At 43.3% G+C, this 22,627-nt stretch overlaps 2 protein-coding genes across 3 annotated transcripts in view; one reads left to right on the top strand and one right to left on the bottom strand.

Moving 5' to 3' along the window:
• The window catches only part of cerk (ceramide kinase), a 34,462-nt gene extending 15,156 nt beyond the window's left edge, over window positions 1–19,306 (bottom strand). The window contains 6 exon segments of the mRNA XM_068587019.1: window positions 2,215–2,360; window positions 3,903–3,969; window positions 4,598–4,723; window positions 7,386–7,508; window positions 8,906–9,043; window positions 19,156–19,306. Of these exon segments, the coding sequence (XP_068443120.1) occupies window positions 2,215–2,360; window positions 3,903–3,969; window positions 4,598–4,723; window positions 7,386–7,508; window positions 8,906–9,043; window positions 19,156–19,306 (751 nt within the window).
• Window positions 19,307–20,549: 1,243 nt separating this feature from the next.
• tbc1d22a (TBC1 domain family, member 22a) overlaps window positions 20,550–22,627 on the top strand; it is a 105,853-nt gene continuing 103,775 nt past the window's right edge. For both annotated transcript variants that reach the window (XM_068587087.1, XM_068587088.1), the window contains exons 1-2: window positions 20,550–20,738; window positions 21,221–21,277. In XM_068587087.1, coding sequence (XP_068443188.1) covers window positions 20,677–20,738; window positions 21,221–21,277 — 119 coding nt within the window. In that variant the 5' untranslated portion in view covers window positions 20,550–20,676. The remainder of the gene's footprint in view (window positions 20,739–21,220; window positions 21,278–22,627) is intronic.

Raw genomic sequence — 22,627 nt, 5'->3', positions numbered from 1 at the left:
GTGTATAGAGGATTGATTTCAATGACGCGACAATGTTCATTGTCATGAAGGAACGCGTCACCCAGTTCAACAGTGTGGCTCGCTGGTGTGTGTTTAACAGATTTTGGACAACAATGGAGCTCGATGTCACGGAGAAATAAGAGACCTCAGGCTTTGATTACACAGACAACACGTATTATTAGGCTCAATTTGGATCTTTTCATGTCACTTCTGGATTGCCATTGTTGCTGCTGCTATTCTCGTAAAAATCTGACTTCTCAAGACACTCTTGAAGGTGTCTTTTTTAATAAAGCCGTACGGCTCGTCGGCATGCCTTTGCTTTAACAATGCCCTGGAAGGAACGTCAAAAACCTTGCTTGATTTAAAAGCGGAGAGAAGAGGATCGCTTTGGACATTTCAGGCTCCGTTTAACTCTTGATGGAAGCAAACTAGAGCACAATTAGCCACTGAAGTCCTTGGACTGCATGAATGGCATACCCATTACATTTCAAAACATCTTTTGAACAATTACTCCACGTCTACTTGAGAGCTTTCCTCTCCGCAGCCCTGACTTTTGACTAACCGCTCCATGTAATTGAGCTGAAGTGTTGTAACATGTTGTCCTTCAATGAAAAGATGAGATTTTAGACACCTACAATTATCTACCATCAGTAATTATGAGAAGGCACAACAACTGAGTCAAACACATCCAAATGATGATTATAATTGGCCTTAAAATAATTTCCCGCGTCTCCAGCTGATTTCAAACCCCTCGGTTGTTACCTTCACGCTGTGCACCGGGGAGCCTGGCGTTGGTCTCCGTGCGCTGCGTTTCTTCCCTCATGAAAATTACAGTGATTTCAAAATGTCACACAGCACGTTTTCATTCATGGCACCTCGAATGATTGACCCTCCGCGGGCCCCCGCGGGCCCCCTGCCCTGTTGCCATAGAGATTCTTTTATGCAACTCAACATCTCCAGATCAGCAGGGCTGAAGTTCCTCAATGCTGAAATCAATAACCGTTCTGTTGGGAGAGATTTTTATGCGGGGGTCCAGACAAACCTTTTCCTGACTGACACAACTTGGCCTCCATCGTGCAACACTTACCTTGACAAAGCATGCAAACACTGTCCGTTAAAGTTTAATTTACAACTAGATTTCCAGAAGAATTAACCGTCAAGACGAAGGCTCTGATAAGAAAATCTTCATCTTTAAAAAGAAAAACATTAATGTTGTTAAGGGAGTATGCCCAAACCCAATATATTTCTGTTTGTTTCTGTATATTGTGTTTCTTTTTGTTTGCTCTTGTCTTCCCGTTTGTGTTCTGTTCCGTCTGTTATTGTCTATTGTGTAAAGCGTCTTTGTGTACTATGAAAAGCGCTATATAAGTTGAAACTATTATTATTATTATTATTATATTTGATTCACTATGGTAATTAAGAGTGTGTCTCTGTATCCTGCTGCATAACATGTACAAACATCTGGTGTGAGTCCAGAGTGTGGGCATCCTATCATACATTATAGAGCAATCAATCAATCTACACTAAAAGTATTAACACTATGGGTAAATAGACAAACGCACCTCCTTAACCTGATAATGTCTCAGTTGGAATATTATAGGATGAAAAAATAATCATTTAGAGAGAGGATGGAGAGCATTTTCCAACATTTGTGTGAGCTGGAGTAAACTCTGGGCTTTCAGCCGATGATGTACTGCATGTGGAGAGAGGAGAGTTACGGTGAAAGAGATTTCCCATTTGAGGAAACGTCAAACGTTGTTTCCTTTCGACAAATTATAAGGTGACTTGTCAGCGTTATATTATGTTGTCAGCTGTTGGTGGAGATAAGTGGGAATGTATGAGTGAATGCAAAGGCAAAACGGTAAGCTGTAAAAGAATAAAATCTACTCTGATTGTAGAGAAGTTAGACCACAAGCTGCTCTTTACCTGTGACGTTACTAAAGAGAAGTGGTATCAAGCTTCTCTGACTTTTTACCCCCGTTTTATTTTCACTCCATATTTCAAGGCTTTTCATTTGGAAGCTCAGTCTGGTTTCAATCTATGCATTTATAAAAAATATTCCTTTGAAGCGTTAAACAAAACAAGACGAACACCAAAAGGGAAACTCACTTAAGTTGACATTCAGAGATCATCATCACCAAAACCCGTCCCACTACGTGCTCCAGTTTCCACGCCCTGGGGATGTTTTTATGCGACACAATGACCGAAGCTCACCGGCAGGAATGATCCCTATGCGTAGAGAACACGGCACCAGCTCCGCCTCTGGTTGGTTCTGGTCCACGCCGTTGTCCGTCTGGATCCTGGTGACCAACCCGTGCAGGACCTCACTGAACATCCCGTCTCCACCCACACACACCACCCTGAACAGACAAAATGATGATATCAACAATGTGCCGTACAAAGGTTCCACACGACATCTGTTGAACGCCGCTCAGAATAGTTTCAGGTCGTACAGGTCGCCATAGGCGGACGTTAAGGAGTCCCATTACATGCGGACTGGAGGAAACTACATGACTTCAATACCTTGATAATAATGGCAGCGGGCAGCAGGTGTTCCTCTGAAAGCATTCACTAAATAAGAATTTCACACAGTGTCGCCCAGCGTTACAGAAATGGACCTATGAATTATATAAACTGCAGAGAAAAAGGGTTATGGATTATGATCTGCTGGGCTGGATATGGGATGAATTGAAGCCGGAGACGGCCGGAAAAACCTTTCCCGCTATCGACGACCCGAATGTTCGGCCATCGGCTGCATTTTACCCGTTGCTCGTGTACGGCTGTTTAAAAACATAAACTTACGCGACTTATCTGACTGATCTTGACGTTAAGAGTTATTGAAAGTGATTCTAGATTTGATAAATTCTGATAAATTATCAGCTATATTTCAAAACTTATCATGAAACTGTAGAGATTCGAATGCACGTCCCCAGTGACTTCTGTTTTAATGCTTTTAATTGAATGTCTTTGAAGCTTTGAATAATCATACCAGGATAAAAGATTCTGCTTTCCTTTAAACATTTAATTTAATTGCAGAAATCTCTGCTTCTCATATGAATACAAGCTTTTATTGCCATGTAGTGTTGTGTAGATAACCATGGTCCCCAGACGATCAATCCTAATCACTTAAGCTGTCCCCTGACTTTTTCTCTCGCGCCTCCATTCGGTTGACATTTGTGATTTACATTTGTAATTATCTTTGGTGCACACATTCATGTTCCTCGGGAGGAATTGGTGATTTGGTGATCTCTTAACTTTCTCTTCAGCGCCCTTATCACTTCAGAACGTTAACTTGGCACACACTTGGATGCTGAAGGAAACGGTCCAAAACAGAAACGATTACAGTCTCTCTTTGTTACACTACCGGCATGTGTCGTCGTGTTTGTCTGCCAACTGGAAGGTAATCTGATCTAAAAGGATGTTCAAAAGTCACGGCAGGTTACACACATCCAACTCCAAATGCCGGTCACCGTCTGAGATCATCAGAATGACTTAAAGGTCAAAGGTCCTGTGTAGAGTATAGTGGAGTAATGCGCGCCGCTTTGCACTGCTAGCTTAAGGCGGTAACGTAGCGCCTGTCCCCCCCTCTCAGATAAACAGTTAGCTTTGCCTGCGCTGTTAGCGCTGTCGGCAGCGCGCGCTGCTGACCACCGCCTCAGCCGGCGCCATGTTGAGTGTCGCGTGCGCACGAGACGTGCTCTGAATTTGCCATTGAGTGCCACAGTGATTGCAATCTGACACAACAGCGATTACAGCACAACGCGGCCTCATGGCAAACCCTGAATGCGCGATAATTGAGAGGCTCGAAGGCCGCGTTACGACATCGACAGACAACACCGACACCGAGAGAAGAACCAGAGTTGAAAGCTTGAAAGCAGCCGCTGCCCGGCTCCAGCACTCACCCGTCATATTTATCTAGATTGGCCTCGGTTTTCAAGTGGTCCCTGGCTTGATTGGCCCGCTCTGTAACTATGGAAACAAATCAAACGGCAGGTTAGTGCTACTTCAATTAAAGAAATGTGCTGACAAAACAATAGGCCCTTTGAGGTCTGACGAGCATGAGCATTGAGAAATACAAGACGGGGAAACGCTCTGCACTTTTGAAACAGTCACTGGACCCCCCCTCATGCAGATTAACGCTCAGAGAGAGCTTAAGGCACAGTGGCACAGAACAACCTAATTCAGCTATTGTGTATTAGCCTGCCAAATGAGCCTTGGACCCACACACACACACACACACACACACAAAAGAAAAATCTGTTTTGCAGGAATAATAACACAAATACAATCCTGCCATTCACAGAAGCCGTTGGAAGCCCAGAGTAAATAGCATTCACACTGATAGACCATCAATACCGCAGACTATGTGTAGCTGCTGCAAACACTTATTGAATAATAGATGTGTTTTGGATACCCAAGCTTATCAACTATCACAGCTTCCATTAAGGTGGTGGCAAGATTAATGGCGCTATCAGCCAAATCATATCCTTGCAAGCCTCTTCGGCCCCTTGGAGAGGCCGCAGTGGAGATCTACACGGCGGCCACCGAGGCTCATTTTTTATTTAAATGTCGAGGAACGCTGCTGATGGGGACCCACCAATCACGTCGGCCGAGATGCGGGCGCGGCGAAACAGTGGAGCCACCTTCTGCTCGTAAACGCGCTTCCCGCGCTGCCTCCCCCCGACGGGATTGATGTACACCAGAAGGCTCTTCGGTCGGTTGGCTGCAAAAAAAAGGAGGGAGGGATATGAGATAGTCATTAAAAAAGGTTCAGCATATACCTTTTTGTTGTTGCTGTGCCTACAACGGTGTCACTGACAAGCAGCTTGATGAAGTTTTCATTAACCGCAGACCTTTTTCAAATCGCTCCGTCAAACTGACTGGAGCCCAAAACACGCCTCTCACGAAATAAATGGCGTGTCTACCGACTATGGGAGGAGTGAGAAGCAATTCGGAGGTGCTGCATCATTCTGTGATAAACCCACACAGTGCTGCGATGGAGAATGCTAAATGGCTTGTTTATGGCGGCTGTGGAAGACTGCGTTTAGGACAACAGACTGAGATACAGCAGATGCTCCAATTGGAAATGAATGGATTGGGATCGGGAGTTAAATGAGCACAAAGAAATATAGGGTGCAATATCTGTTTGGCAATAAGACAAAAGTTCCATTACATTACATAAATGGATTGTCAATGGGGGACGTAAAGGTGTACTGTGGAGCTTCATCTTCACAATGAATGCAGTTAATTCTCTTGAATTGATTCATCCTGCAAGTCAAAGCGGGGCAAAGTAGGTCGTTTCAAATGGGCTAAACCCATCTTAGACTCCAATTTCCACATGCTAGTTACACACTAAATCCTGAAGGTCTCAAACGTATAATCAATTTGCGATCACATTATACATGTTAAGCACTGCATTTTGCGCTCAACTCGGACAAATGTGTAATAAAGCTCAACGTGTAGTGACTGATGGTGTAATAATAACCTTTTTCTGGTATTGTAACGCGTCAGTCGATCATTGGAAAGCATGTTGAATTCCCCACGTCTTCCGGACGATGTCAAAATGTTGAAGGATGATGCGCTATGTACATTTTCAGTTATGACTTTTACATTCAAATAAATAAAAACGCATGTTAACGTGTGAAAAGACAAATAAAGATTCCCTGGAGCACCTCTGGACAGTAAGCTGGGTGCACACAATAATACACACATACTCTCCGTGCTTCTTGTGCGAGCCAAGATATTTTTAGTACACTCTGTTAATGTTTGTAAAACCACCATTTATATGTTTTATCAGACTATTGGTTCTAGCTGGCTCCATTCTTTATGTCTGTGAGGTCCTATCTGTAAGAGAAATGCAGGAGGACAACCTGTGTTGTTGGTTTGCTTATGGGCTGTCCGGAGGCCATTGAATCTACTGAAAAAAATGAAGTGTTGTGTTTTTTTTTTTTTTAATGGACAATAATGCAGCCTTTACTTACAGTCTGGTTAAGGAGTAGAAAAGCTCATTTAGTAACAAGTCTCATCTTAAACGCTTTAGTGATCTCACGGAAATATAAACTAAACATGCACCGTGAAACGATGAACTCCTCTTTATTATAACAGTTTCTTGGTCTGAGATATTAATCTGTTAAATTATTTCTGTCCTTTTTCCTTTTGTTTGCCCTCAAACTCACATCGATAAACCTCACAATAGAAGCATCCTTTGACGGATCGCAGGGTTTCCGAGGTTTTCCTTGGGTGTTGCAGTGACTTATGTTACATACTGTAAGGTGGTGTCCCAATGAAGTTGTCCATAAACCACTCAGGAAAACAGATTGTATTGCATATCCCTTGTGCCCATTGCTGACAGCTATTGAAATTGCTTGAGAGATAAAAAGCCTGATCCTCACAGACCGCCCGTTCCCGCCATGCAGAATATACTTTACGGCACAATATCTTACAGTCCAATCTTAAAGCCGTTTCACACAAAGCACGGAGTTTCAAAAAATATAGCACGGGTTCTTATAAACGTTTGCATACCCCTGCGGGTCATTCGTGTGGGGGAAAAAACAACAACGTATAAATAACTGTTCCGTGTTACGTCATCCCTCCAGCTTTAGCCGCAGGTAGCTTCCTGCCAATCTGAGCTAACGTCTTATTCATTTTTTAAGCACCCGATATTGTGCGAGAAACACAAGGTATGGAACAATTAGTTTATGTATTGTGTAGTTAACCGCACAGACTGGATAGGTCTTTGTTGTGTGGAGTGGACATGAGCACGATGCAACACAAATAATTCCCACCGGACATTTTTGCATCAAACTCCTGAGAAACGGATCGGAGCAGGGAGACACGCCCACTTTCAATAACGTCTGTGAGCATCATGAAGCTACACAAAGACCCACGCAACTCAGACAAAAGCAACACAATGGAAATGACGTAACCACAATCGCTCGGGTAAAGGTCACCCGAGGTGGCTGTTCTAGGGTTGGAGCAGTGTGAAGGATCTAGTGCCGTCAAACTGAATACCCCTACCCTTAGCCCTCCATTTCCAAGTGTGTGGGAGAACTACGGTGACCCTCAATAATGTGTACAAGGTTATGAATATTATATTCCATTTGGGCCAATAAATCCCCCTTAATCCTACCTGGACACTGTTCCTTTAAACAAGTCAAACTGTTTGGTCCACACAACACTAATCCATTTCCTCACCAAAACTGTCCACGTAAACCACAGCGCACCCATGTAAACCACTCTATTGATCCGACTGAACCCATGTTTCCTAATACGTGGAACTTTTATGAAGCATCGTCAAGAAAATGATTAGGATAACGTTGAGAAGCTCTGCGTGGGTTCAAAGTGCATCGCCACGTCTGCAAGTTAAGCCATTAAACGGTACATACCGAGTAGTGACAGTTGCTCGTTGGTAACTTGGATCCACTGCTGGCAGAGCTCCTCGTTGGCAGAGTGGAAGGTGACATCACTACAGCGCCACTGGTGCCGGCTTGTTCTTCTCACGTAGGAAACTGTGGAGGAGCAGAGCGGAGGGAACAGAGTGACTGCTGAATTATGATCGTATGTATGTCTCGTCACACTGCTGCAGGAATTGAACAGTCAATCTTAAGTCCTTGGACCGCGAACGGGAAAAAGAGTATCAGCAGAAAGAAAGATGCAATCACCAGATCAAGAGAGTTCCTGTTATAACTTCAGCAGATAACACCACACGTGCTCAATAAAGTCTTAACTTCCCTCACGATCAAAGCATCCATCATAGCAGGGAGTTAGAATACTTTGTCCAGTTGGCCATTTTGCACCAAGTACATTCATTCCCACTAGACACTAGCCTGAGAATGAGCCATGGCTTTATCCTGAGAGCCAATCAGATGTGAGCATGAGGGAAGAAATGAGATTTATGTAAAACTGGGCTCTGCTGATAGAGAAGTTAGAATATCCTGCTCTGAACATAACTGAAATATTTACGTTGAGGAGCAAAAAGAAGAAGAAAAAAAATCACTCGCTAAGCACTTTGACAGCCGATTCACTCGCTAAGCACTTCATAGTCAAATTATCACACTAAGCATTATTTTCATCAGATAGGAAAGTTAACTTTTCAGGCAAGTTCTTCAGACCAAATCGCTCACAGTACCTCGTGCTCGCGGTGGGGTAAGCACAGAGACGTTTCAGAGTGGGCGGCAAAAAAAAATCAAAAAAAAAAAATCATCCTTTTAATAAGTTACATAATCATGATGGAACTGACGGGACGTGTCTTTGATGCCAAGTTCGTGGGAATGCAGTCGTGTCAGACTCGACACACTCTAATGCCAGTAAAAGCTCACATTAGCGAGGTAATTTTCTACATTTGGCTGTGATAAATAATGTAAATCCGATCTTGTTTGGATATAATCTAATGGCTCAAAATTAAGCATTAGCCCATAAGTCACTGGCATGCTGCCATCTTAGACCCAGTCGGCTAAGCTGTGAGGGACTCTCTTGTTAATGCATTACTTTCAGACTGTGGAGCTGTCGACGGGCTTATTTCCAGTGTCAGATCACTTGTGATTGGTGCAGCTGAACACTGGCTTCTGGCACACTTACTCAAAATGTAACTGCGATGTGGCGATGACCTACTGCAGTAAAATGAAAGTGACAGCGATCAAGTACCGGCTTCGGGCAACTTTGTTGGAGGGAACAAAAGACACTCTGTATCCATTTCTTAAAGCAGCAGCTCAGCTATTAAGTGCACTTACATAAAGATGGGGAGACAGATTAAATACGGCTGACATATCCTATCTTTCAAGCCACAAAAGAAATGGCTGTATTCAGAGGCTGAGTAGTGGACTCGCCATGACCGGCACATTGACTTTGACGGGTAAAATCAGTGGAATGTCCCTTTTGAGTGGGATGATCAGTGTCGGCTGTATACCTGTGAATGCATGGGGATGCAGCTGGGAGTGCCGCTTGGCCTTTTTCTGACTCCTCCCGGTCTCCGTGTGGTCTCGGTCATCCCCTCTGGTCTTGAACACAGCCACTATTTCACCCAGCTGAACAGCACGGCTGTGTGCTGGAGAGATATGAATACACAACTGCATTACGCAACAATAACCCGCGCATGATGCACTTACAATATAACTACTATTAAGCCTGTGCATACATTCTCGTATGTATCCATACACATTTGGACAAACCAAAGCAATTGTAGCTGTTAGACACGCTGCCAAAAATCCTTCATCATTTTTGTAAATATCATTAAAGCTGCAATAATCAATATTTTCTCATATTAGCAATGGATCACATGACCCTGTGTAATGTGAAATGGGTCACTTACAGAGACAACCCCACAAAGAAAGTATCATCCGAGTCTGTAGTTCCCCTCATTCATTCCAGATCATTGTTTTGGTTTTATGGGCCACAACTTTTACTGTTTATTGTCTCATCGAACCCATCAGCCTCATTTCCAGATGTAGCCGGCAGCTGTTTCAGTGCGAAAGCTCACATACAAAGCCGCGATACGCTTCCTGCCCAGCACCAAATGGCCCACAGACAAAGTTAGCGACTAGCAGAGGAAGTTGAACAGGTATTTCCCCCGGAAACTTTGTGGAGAACAAACACCGAGCGAAAAGGGAGAGGGAATATTGGACTAACATTCATCAAAGGAGTGCAAATAATGCTCTGTATCTGTTGAATGGGTAAACAGGCAAATGTCTGCTAACAAGTAGGGAAATAAAGTTTTAAGTAAGTTTAGGTTCCCCCTGAAATATGAAGAGAGCTTCATCCGTGTCTTATGACCTTAGAATGGATTACCATTTATTTCACAAAGGAGTAACAGCCGTATCCCAAGAGAGCTGCTGTGTGTTTGGGAAGGAGCTGCATCTTCTTGTTCTTTTTTTTCTCCCTCCTCCGCGGGGAATGGGATTCAGACTGCTAGTTTAAAACGATGTGGGATGAAAGACTTCGGCAGAGTACGAGAGGTTTACAGAATTAGCCCAGTATGGTGGGCTCTGGTACCTCCTTGGCAGTGAAGAGATGGGATGGGTCAGTTGCCTTAAAGGGCTGCTCAGTCCCATCAAAGGATTTAATGGGTATTAAATTACTGTGTTTGAAAGGCAGAGATTTGGAAAAATAAAAGGGAGTTACTGGGAAATGGTTTCTTTTCGCACTCATACTGGTGCGTGAGAAGAAGCTGGTCTGAGTGTGAAAGAGAGCGGTCCAGGGGAAATCTAGAAAAAGGTGGCGAAACAATGATATAGACTGTAAAAAAGGGATAACGCAAAGCTAACAAGGTGATGCCCAAATATAATATATACATCTGGTTTCCCTTGTGAACCATTTCTATATTTTAATTTAGAAACTGTGAGCATTCAAGCAGAAAAAAGATGGCTGCGCTACCAACAGAACACATTGAAAAGTGCACTTTTGTGCTCGGAAAGGGCAATATCACTTGCAATGAGTTTAACTGACCTCTTCAACCGCATCACATACAGGCGTTCCAGTCTCTCCTACAAATTTATTCAGCTGATACGGTGAAATGGATAGGAGGCAGGCATGACATATTATTTCTCTCCCGGGACTCTGAGGGAATAGGATTTCATTTCTTTCTCAAATAAAGATGATGCGCCATGCAGGCATGAATAACTTTATAGCCATCGATATTCACACTTTGACAAATAGGAAGAGTTATGGCCATGTGTATAATAGCTTTATTTTGGGGGGTTTTATTCCAGCTGTTTGAGGAAGAAAAAAATGGCATCTCTAGTGTTCTGCGTATGTATATCTATCTATGGTGTTGAATTAACATATGTAATGGGTTATTGAAAGATACTGACTTCCACATTCCATCCAATCTCAAAGATGAACGTTTAATTCCCACAAAAAGATATGTGAGCTTGCTTTAAAGCTTTTCCTTTGGCAATATGTTTTCCCCAGCGGGTGTTCTGGTTTGTCATATTAATAAAAGTCAACTAAAAACATCCCCAGAAAGCATGACAGTGGAATAGTGAGCCAGCAGGCGCCATACAAGAACTAAATGGAACACAGCCATCAGTAGTTTCATCATTCACACCTGTGCTTTCCCATATGTGGCGTGTCCAAAATATCTTGTGTGAAAAGGGTGTCGGCCGCCGCCGGCTCTTTATTGACAATAACATTTAGGCTACAGTCTGTGGATTTAGGTCAGTCTGTGACACTGACACCTGTAGATGTTTGAATTGAGTTTTAAGGAACACAAACAGATCATGAAGGAAGATCTTTTTTTTGTCCAGTCGGTTCTGAATACGTGCGTGAGAAAGTGGAAAGATGGCCGACAGACTAAAATCGACTTTTACTATTTCTGTTGTGCAATATGTTCACGATTAATTAGTGATGAATCACCGAGTTAATAAAATAGACATGGCGTGTCGAGGAGGATGCTCTCACAGCACACTGATGAGAAAAAGCAGAATGTCTTTGGTAACATGTTGCATGTTGAGTCACAAACACTGTCGAGTTGGAAAGAACTCAAGATTACAACAAACTGTGTTAGACTTGAGAAAATGCGACACAAAATCACGCATTTGCTGTTCGTTTCATATCGGAACGCCACACTTGTACCCGATTTGTGCCAAAACATTCATTGGAATACATTAAAATATCTTATCTCGTGTTTTACACATTTACATGTTTGTTATCTGCAGCTCCCTCTGGCTTACGGTGGAATCCCAAAAAATGAAAAATGTATGAAATCTTTTCCCCGTGTTCGCCTGGTGGGCAAATCAACTTCTGTCTCGGACAGAAAGCCAACATTCATCACCGCGTGAGTGCAGGCGGCGGTTCTCTCCCTGACGAGTCAGACCGGCCTCTTGGTCAAACGAACCCCGGACACGACGAGCATCAAGCTCACAGTCCCGGTGAACCGTGTTGGGGAAGGAACTGGAGACCAACTCTCGACACTCCCACGTTCCAACCCTGACTAACGTGTACACGCTCAAGTACACAATAATCCCATCACCAAACACACACACACACAGAAGACGTAGCCGCACACACATTCTTTAGCTACTTCTTTAGCTCAGTGCGGTCTCTGAGCTACATGCTAAGCCTTCAGCCATACTCGGCAGATCCTCTCTGCTCTGTCTTGACATACTTTTTTCTTTGTGCTTGTAAAGAATCGTCGCACCGGCAGTCAGCCTGTGTGAGTGTGTGCTGCCTATTCATACCACAGGGCTCAGCGTGTTAGCCGAAGGGGTCTGCTACCTGCAACAACAACAACAACAACAACAAAAAAGTCAGCTTTTCAGGGACTAAGGGTTTATTTCTCGAACGTCTGGAACTTGCTCTGCACTTGGAAGAAAGCGTTCAAATGTGTGTTTTGGTGCTGCAAAGCTAAAAGGTGACACCTATGAATAAAAGTTGTGGCAACCGAAGCTTGAATGCCGCTCCAGCTTACTCCAAAATAAAAGCCCGTTGAAGACGAGCCCTCACATCTCTAAGAAACAAAACCACCAGAACTCATGTCATGAGCAGGGCAATGTAGATAAAGAGCTGACAATTAAACACAGACATTAAGAATGTCATTGAAACATTCAGGGCACGAGTGATTAAATTAGTTTGGCCTGGAGCGTGACGCTTCGTGTTCCTGTTACCGACTCGCGAACCCCGTCAGAGACCGCAGTAAACGCTCGAGGCTGCCAGGAGATATTGATATCAATGTTTTCATACAAAGCATATAGTTTTAACTATGTGGGTCATGCAAAAAAAAATTAAAAAACACTTCACCGCCTGAGTAAAAAAGTATTGTTTATAAAGTCGTAGGCTGTACATAATCCACAAGATTTATGAGTATGATTCCTACTGTTGTGAGAGCTAAACTGAACCCAAAGTAGTTACTACTGCTAAGGCCCAATAAATATTATGATAATATTGACTGTAATTTAACTGATAACCTGCAGATAATAAAAGCAGGTCAACAAAATCACTTTAAAAGGAATAGAAATATTTTGGGAAATGCACACGTTTGCTTTCTTTCAGAGAGTTAAAACCTAATATTGTCCATATGCTCAATATGTATGGCTAAAGGCAGCAGCTGGTTAGCTTAGCATCGCATAAAAACTGGAAACTGAGAGAAAAAAAGACGGCCATGGCTTGTTCAAGAAGAATCCAGTCAGGATGCAGCGCACCTGGCCAGGAAATGGTCCCGCACTGAACGTATTTACATTTTACACAGACTAAACTGCAAATTGAAGTGTTATTTTAATGAGCTTTAGAAGTGCCGGTAGGTTTTGGACAGAATCAGGTTTGCAATTTCCCTGTTTCCTCAAATTGTATTTCTCAAACTGTCAACAACAACAACATCAGCAGCAGCAGCAGCAGCAACGTCAAACGACTTGTGAAGTTTCAGCTTCAGGCTTCAGGTTCTCCACACGAGAGGTTTCTGCTTTACTGCCATGGAAATAAGGCCGAGTTCAAAAAGGGACAGTCGCATGGGAGCCGATGAGAACAAGCGGCGGCAGAGACAGTAACCCTGGCATGTGCGACGACCAATGTGCAGGACAAATTCTGGCAATGTCTGTGTGTCGCTTTGCCCGGAGTGTGAATGTAATCCCCAAACTCTGGCATTGTTAGGTGTCTTTTTTCCCACCGAACCAGAAACATCCAAGTCCTCCGGTCACGGGGTGCCACTGGTTTCCACTCTGACCACATGAGATGGATTAACACCTGCGCTGTTGTAATCTGTAAAAAAAAAAAAAAAAGGGCCAGGACCAGTTTGCCGATTTGTGGCTCCCGAGCTTTTCTGGCTCGTGACTCATCTCAGGTTGCACATGTGACCAGTTTGAGTTGATTAATCCCTCCTAGGTAAAAAAAAGAAAGAAAGAAAATACTCCATAATTCTAAGTAAGGGCTGTATGTGATAATGCAAGCAACCAGTGAGGAGATGGAGAGCACTGACAATCTCAGTGGCTTGCGTCAGTATATGCTTTTAAAAGAAGAACGTGAGAGAAGGCATAGAGTTTAAAATCAGTGTAGTGGCCCTTTAACTACTAAAAATCCAGCAGCACTCAACAAGGATTGAGAGCCACTGCTCTTGGGAACAATTGTATCCTATAACGATGGAACAAAGAGGATCTTTCAGTTAATGTAATGGAGCTTAGGTGGTCCATTAAATGCAGCTCTTTGATCGGGGCGATTCCATCGACATAACTTTTGCCCTTTTAAAAACGGGCGTTATGGGTTCGAGCGGCGAGCACCGCTACTCGAAACCTCCGCGGCGGCGGGTTAGTATCGTTCCCCTGTGACAACTGACGAGCGACCTCAACTGACTTCAGTCGCAGTCGCTTGAAGTTGAGACTAAATTGGCCCAAACGGAAGAGACTACTTTGTACTTTCACGGTGGATCACCAAGCATCTGTGGATCTGTGGATACATCACGAGCATCATGGTGACCCCAAAAAATGGGCGGCGTCCTACTGGAGATGTCGCTTCCCTGCACAGTACCTCACATTAACACGACGTCTGTGAACGCCTCGTCACGTGCGTTGACGTGTCCCCAGACGTTCTCTCATCGGCCCCAAATTAGGAAGTGTATGATATATTTGGGGGATTATCTTACAGGATTTTATCTTAACACAAGATTATATATATATATATATATATATATATATATATATATATATATATATATATATATATATATATATATATATATATATATATATATATATATATTCGATGCATTCTTGCATGTGCGTGAACAAGAGATTTCATGTGATATCCGAGACAGCACCGAGCCCGGCCTCACCTTCTTTTTGTCCTGCGACAACAACAAGCTGTCATCATATTCATATTCTGCTGTTGTTCTCGGCACCCCTCCCTTTACACAGTGGATCAGTGTGTAATCCCTTTATTGTTGCTGAGGTTTTGGCACTGACAATGTGCCAGCGCAAGCTTAAGAAAATGCTCGCGTTTGTAGGTGTCCCCACACTATTTATGTCGTTTCTATGTCATCCCTGTTCTGCTTGTACATACTGCATTTCCAAGTGGCATGCAACGCGGATGCAAGAGAGGTGCAAGAAACAGATGCCAACCGAGGGTGCGAGACCGATAACGCTGATGCGGTCGGGCGGTGCAACCGAACATTTAAGCATTCATCTGGCGCCGCGCTATTAGCTGCAGATGCATGCGAGTGCCAGTAATGCAGTGGCAACAGTAATACAGTTTACCCAATCTCTCCAGCTGTTGTTTTCTGGCACTGTTCATTCCCCGGGACCCCTCTCCCTCCCTCTGCTGCCGCCTCGCAGCGTACAGGCAGGGCTGTGCATTGAGCACCCGCTTTAGATTACAAAGCGCAGCTCTGCCTGGGTACACATGGCAGTGAGCTGTCAAACAAGACATGTGGATTCCTCCCAGGCACAATGGGGGGTTTGTTAAGTCAGGGCCTAGGCAAACAGATGGAGAAGAAAGCGCGGCAAAGGTGGAAGGCGGAACGGGAGAACAGCCAATAAGGGTGCAGCGGTGTTGCTAGATCGCCGCACGAGCCAAAAGTACTGCACGCGGCTTTGTTTTCAATAGAAAGTGAAAAGCTCATTTTTATGAGCTGCTGTTTGGATTTTACAGCCACAGGAGCAGCAGCAGACTGTGGGATGGCGATGTCGATCTGTTTGGTCCATCACTTACATGGCAAACATTTCATAAAATGTACTCACCCAGAGGATGAACCCTGCTGACGTTGGTTAAGCCCCGACTTTCCCTCCACGGCCGCCGCAAGGTGGATGTTTTTGTTCTTTAGTGAGGGACTAAGGCGCTGCTGACGGGATTTCCACGCAATTGGGGTGCAGATAGTCGTGTTACCCAGAGGATGAAGCAAAAAAGCTCATGTTGCTCTTCTGGCGGTCCACTTCACCAGTGAAATATGTTTTACATCAACTGGATGAACATTTTGGACACACTCTCATGCTCATCCCACTGACACACTCAAAATAAGACAAAGCGCTTCTGGCAAGGCTCGAGCCTGCTTTTTCTTCTCAAACTCCTGAGACTTACTGTGGTTTTACGAGCGACTGACGCACACAATCGCGTCGCTTTGTTTTGCTTCTTAACTTGTTAAACGCGGATTTTGGCTGTGGGATATGGGAGGATACCCTATTCCAGCCTGATTCCCAACACTTCCTGTATTGCTATAAGTGAATCCCCGACTGTAACCCTTTGGATCTGTATCCAGCTCCGCCAGATGGGAAAGCAAATATATAACCCCCCTCCCCTGGCCAAGACAGATATCCAGGCTTAGAGGGCCTGAGGAAGGACTACTCGCAAAGCATTGTGATTTGGTGGAACATGGAGACGCTCTCCAAATGCCATGATCTCCAAGACGGGAGCATGCATTGTATAGGAGGAGCGACCGAGGGATTATGCGGACGCAGGATTTACTCGAGGTTCGGAGGCCACGCCATCTCCGAGATTGGATTCTGTTCGTGAGTCCGCCAGAGTGCATCTGTGTGCGAACGGAAAAAAAAAAAAAAACCTTCCTGGCCGGGATACCCTCGTCTTGTTCTCCGCTCGGCAAATCTGACTGACTGGCGCTCACGATTTCGACCGAATCCACTTGAATGTCAAGAGGTAACACATCCGCTAACGTTGTCTCAACCGCAGCATCAGGACCAGAGTGCTGCTTACCGCTCATATCACTTCCTTCTTTGGCATTCTTGGCACTTGTGTGTCAGTTTTGATGCGAGTGTGGGGATAGGAAATATAAATTTAGGGGAAGAAAAATGGAAGAAATGCGAGCCAAAGAAGACCTGTCAAATCTGAGTCACGCTGCATGAATTTCCGCTATCAGCTGGGATTAACTTTTTTCTGCCTTCTCGGTGCTGCGGTTGATTCACAGATTTAACTTGACTTCTAAATGTTATTTGATAGAAAATGTTAAATCTGTGCCAACTAATGTGTCACCATCTCGCTGTTGCATTCACCCCCGCTTGTTTTGTCACCTTCTTATTCAATTTCCAATATACTGAAATGGAAAATGATGGTGTACGTGACAAAGGGAAACATAATCCACCCTACTCCTGATTTACTCATTCGTTTGCATTATTTCTGCTGTCGTGGGCAGCGAACCCGCGTCTTGAAACTAACCACCCTTGCACACTCCAGAGCAAATTATCTCAAGGACATTTCAGCAATCGGTCTTAGACAGCTGCACACATTTACAGCTGCAAATGTAGGTCAAACGGAGAGGGAACTGTACAAAGAGGGACTCGTGGAGCGGCTCCCATGATGCAACTCAACATGTCAAACACGTGGAGCATTTCTTTCTTCGGGTCGGTCACCTCCACCATCGCCCCCGTCTTCACCGCGATCACTGATTAACTCGACCGCACTGACTTCTAATGATAGCCACACTCCAGTCAAAGAGCACATGTCGAAAAAGATAAACATGACCAGCCACTTTAGCTCGCTTATGCAGTTACAATCATTGATTTCCTCATAAAAGAGCGCGGCTCTGTGGTGTTTGACGTTGGACTTACTGGATATTTATTGCCAGCAAAGTCTCCTGGCTCGATTCCCTAACTCCGGAGTAAACAGAGCTCTGCTCTTGTCGCAGCGATCATTGGGGGAGATTTTTGGTGAAGCCGTGTTGAACGTTGACTCAATAAATGGAAGTCTTTATGGCAGGTTGTTATAGGGCGCTTGATACCACTTTGAGGAAGGTCAATGACCAGGTTTAAACTCAAGTGTGCAGTGCCAGCTGTAATAACTCCACTCGATATGGTACAGTAATTGCAGACCGGGGAACTCATCGAGATGAACAAACATTAGCCTCAGGGGGTTATGAGGACATCTGGATTAAGTGAAAGTTGTTCGATGCAAAAGATGGAAAGTCCTCCACAACATCTCTCCCAATTTATTGTCTACGGACCGTATTTAATTCTCACGAATTAGAGTTGTGTCACTTTAAATGTTTTGATTTTGGTAGAGCATCAGTCATGTTAACTTATATTTTTGGACTGTTATAGAGTAAAGGAATAACATGTATTATATTAGCTCCCCTTTAATGCTAGTTTTGTCAGTTAGCTCCATAAAATGGGCAAACAATTGTGCGTAATTCAGCGGATACTTTTCTTTGAGGGGAATCAACTTTCCAGTATGAACATTTAAATAGCCTTCATTTAAATCCTTATGTCCTAAAAGTTGTAAAATGCACTGATAGCTGAATCCAGAGTTTTCCTTTTTTTAAATCCATGGCTTACTCTTGCTGGTTTCTACCCAAACTTTAATGATCAACTAATCTAAAACCTCCATGAGACATTTTAACTCAGATCTCTACTCTGTAAACTACGGCAAGTTTAAACTCATGAAGAGTTAACGGAACCAACTCTGGGTTTATAGTAGCACCCAGTTAGAAAAATGAATATGTACAGCTGTAGTGCATACATCCTCACTGTTTTCTTAAATTGGAGTAAAATGATACACAGTGCTTTATGTTTAGAGACAATTCTCCCTCTTTATGCCCCCCACGTCCCTCTCAAAAAAAGTTCAGTGGCAAAGCTGAAAACAAGAGTGGCTTGGCCCAAAAACTATTTTCTTTGCAGATTTTGCTCAAAGACAGCCTCTTTCCTGAATAAGAGAGCGTGAACAAACCCTGTTCACCAGGACATGTCGAGTAACAGTCAAAACCTCTTTGAGGGTTTGCTGGGAAGAAACAAGAGCCTCCTAATTATCTCTGAAAAACCTCCATGTGTGTGACCTGCTCTTGTCAGGGTACAGACCCCAACTACAGACGCAACATGACCCGACTGTTGCTCCCTCAACATGTGCATGATCCCGATAAGTGCAGACTGGGAAGACAGCAAGCTGCTCCAGACTTTCTCTTTTTTTCTCTTTTGTTGCATGTATGATGGTTTCGAAGGCAAATCATCTCCTGGAGTAATATAGAAGCTTAAAATAAATAAAATAAAACATTGGTTATTTCCTTTGATGTTTTTGACCTTTTTTGTGTTCATGAAATTTCCATATTTTGTTTAATTAATTTTCTCATGTAATTTCCACACTTTGTTTTAATATTTGTTTCTCATGTCATTTTCGTATTTTGTTTTTTCTTATGTCATTTTGGTATTTAGTTTCAATGTGCATTTCTCTAACATAATTAGTTTGGCTGACTACTTCTCAGGCCGTTTTAACTCATTCCCTTCTCCGTGTTGGACGTACCTGGTTCAGCACTGTTGCTGATGAGCCCGCAGCTCCGTGTTCTGCTCCTCTCAGTTTCCTTCCACGCTAAGACAATGCGGCTTAGGGCAACTTCTACCTGCCTGTGCTTGTGAAAAAGCTTCGAAGTCAGTAGTCGGGCTCGTTCTTCCATAATGACGCTCGGACGTGCCGCTAGTCAGTTGTTGCGGCCCGCATGACGAAGCGCCGCGCGGCGTCTGAAGAGTGTTGAGTCAGTGCTGTTGGCCCAGCAAGAGCAGAGGGACTTAGCTCAAAGATCGTGTATACAGGAGGAGGAGGCACTCGGCCGTGGAAAAGGAAACTGGCCGACTTTCCAATGCTGACCTCTGCGTTGGAAATAGTATATTAAGTCACATGACCTGCCGGGAATCACTTTTTCATTTCATTTTTTACAGTTAATGCTAAGGAAACAATTCATCCAGTGTATTGTAATTGTAGTGGCCATTTGTCAAATTAATTAAATAAAATAAGCAACAATTAAAGGGCAACTGACTCACCGTGGGTATGAGGATTACGCAGCCAAACGAATGCATAGGTATGACAACTTTGACCACTTTTCCACCGATACCCGTAACAGCACGCACAACGTCTGTGAAATAGGGAGTGAGTGAGAGCTCTCTTCTCCCATCCCTCTCCTCCATATGCTGCCGCAGACTGAGAACTTAATAACGACCGTGATCTCGCATAACCTTCAAAGAGGGATGAGGCAAACACCAGCATTAACAAGGAAATGATGACTAAAACTGTGTTTATGTGGGTTTGACCTCCATAACATGCTTCTGCGTTGAGAGTGAGGCGAAGTAATAAAAAGTGGAACAGCAGAAGGTGTTGTCTGAGTAAATCTTTTACTTCTAATATTTAATTAATCATGCATTTTCATGTTCGGGCCAAATCTGGCATTTAGACAAATATACTTGTCCCTGACTGAAATAATAGTGTAGGTCAACACTTTTTATATTTGTCCTCAAACAAAAGGCATTCCAATAATTGTGATTTTGTAATAACTCTGCCCCGATTTCATGAGAGGCACGTTATTTGACCAGTGCAAGATGCTGACATGATTTCTAATCAACTTTAGAGATAATGCACACTGGTGCATAATACAAAACTTCACTGAACAACCAATACACATGCTTGGTACTAGAAACTGCTGTGGAAGTAACAACGTTAAATGATAAAGCGTCACCGTTTCTGGTCCTGATGCTGATGGTCTTTCTTTTGATTGACACATTACTTTCTTTTAACACAAGCGAAGACAGATCGTGACGTCGCAGTTTGCCGTGCGCCTCACGGCGGATCTCACTTGTGATTGGCTCACATGGAGGAAGTGTCAGTCCGGCCAATCACAGCGGCGTTTGCTTGCCGATTAGGAAGTATCAACATGGCAGCTCTCTGAGTTTTGGAGGAGGGTACATGGTGTAAATAAACACACATTTCACGTTTTACCGATAACGACAGCGTTCGCGTGTTCGTGTTTAGGACTGGTTGGACCACAGAAGGAAAATGTCGAATGACGGAAACAAGAAACAGTTCTGGAAAAGAAATGCAGCGAAGGTTCCTGGCAGGTGAGTGACGTGTTCCCTCCTGCTCGGCTAGCTTAGCGTAGCTAGCCCTACTTCACTGACGCCGCACTGTTGAGCTTCAAACGGAACTTCTACTTTTACTCACGGTCCTCCGATATTGCGCAGTTTGCGAGTTTCACCCCCTGTGACGTGCCTTTATCTGATAAAAAATAGTCACAAGTTACGCCTTTCTGCTTTTAGCTGACTTAGAGCTACGGAGCTAACAGTGGCTAATAGTTAAGCCAATGTACCCACACCGCACTCACAGAGTTGTAACTTATTATACTTTAACCGCTTTATAATACGAAATGGCCATGGTTTTACAGCAACGAGTCGTTTCCATCACACTAAGTCCCCTATTTGTAGTATTAACGAGCATTGTTATGGGTAATAAGAAGCTAACATGGCTAGCTTGACAGCCAGTTCTGAATTAAGCTAGCTAGCTTAGCTCATTCATTTACATTCTCTCTTCTTCACTTCCTCAGCATTCAGCATGTGTACGGCGCACAACATCCACCTTTCGACCCGCTCCTCCATGCTAAGTAAGTTAAAATAACTTCGTCACTATAGGTTAAATGCACTATGATGTTTTTGGAGTAGCTTGGTGTTCGTTTGGACTTTTGCTTTCCGCCGGTGTTTAAGTTTATTTTTGCTGATGCTAACCATTTGCCCCAGTTGCTAAACGACAAAATACCCTAGCTGAAGTTGGCGTCCTCTCCGTTTGCTAAAAGCTAACTTTCAAAAGCTAAAATGATGTATTTATTCTGCGTGAAACACTGGCGGAATATATCTTCCTTGATCATGGAAGATCAGTTTTAGTTGGCTGTGTGTTGTCTTCTTTTTACTATTTCTTTTAAGTATGTCTCTTACTTCCTAGTAGACATACTTCCTTGTTGATCAGCAGCATCTACTTTATGGATGATTATGTAACTTCACCAACTGAATTGAGTTTCAAAGTTTCTTTCAGTTCACCGTTACCAACAGAGAATGAGTATTTGGCAGGAAGGAACAAAACAAGTCAGACATTTTGAAGGGTGGCTACAGATCCACTTGGAAGATAGAAAGCGTCTGCTATAGATCGATTCTGTCAAACATGTTTTACTTTTAGCCACATTCCCAGGAATGTGCAAGTGTTTAGTTTTGCAATTCAACAAAGACATCAGCGGTGACATCATGCACTGGGACGTCGCCATAACTTCAACATCCTTAAATGTGTGAAGCTGCATACATTGGGTCCTGCAGTATAATCCTGATAACATTTTGTATGCAGTGTATGGCCTGTGCTGCTCTGCAGAGTTCGTGGTCACCTGCCGAACAATCTAGCTGTTAGATTGTTGGTTTGACACCTTAAAGGACAAAAGACATGCTCCCAGTTGGTTTTATTTGAACTTATTTGAAAGTTTGTAATCATGTCCAGTACAAACTGCTTCTGTTACATAATTTGAAGATCTACCAATTCAAATGAAAGTACCTACACAGGTCTTTGGTGTGTAAAAATATGAGAATGAATGCATTTTTGATTTTATTCATTAAAAAAAAAACCCTGGAGCTTACAGTAAATGTTAGCTCAAAAATAACTTAGAAAAACAGCGAAGCCTTGAAAAGTTAAATCTGTACAAAACTTTGTTTTATTGAATCATTATTTAGTTCTGCATAGGAAATACTTTTGACTTTTTGGATTGTGCATTTCTAATTTCATTCATACAGAGGCTCACACTCACACAAAGAAACCAAAACACCCTATTATTTTGTAAAATTCCCTTTATTTCCTTTGACTGATGTTTAATCAGGTACATTTCCACAGGGGGTTGAATTCAATTTCCCTGTTTTTTTGTCCGCGTATAGTTTCAGACTCTCTCTTTTCTTATACGTTATGATGAAAGTAAACTCAT

This window comes from Clinocottus analis, unplaced genomic scaffold (assembly GCF_023055335.1).
Source record: "Clinocottus analis isolate CAN_PGR_092001 unplaced genomic scaffold, fCliAna1.0.p SCAF_20, whole genome shotgun sequence".
Lineage (NCBI taxonomy): Eukaryota > Metazoa > Chordata > Actinopteri > Perciformes > Cottidae > Clinocottus > Clinocottus analis.
Note: the sequence above shows the minus strand (reverse complement) of the source record. Positions and strands in the feature narration are given on the sequence as shown.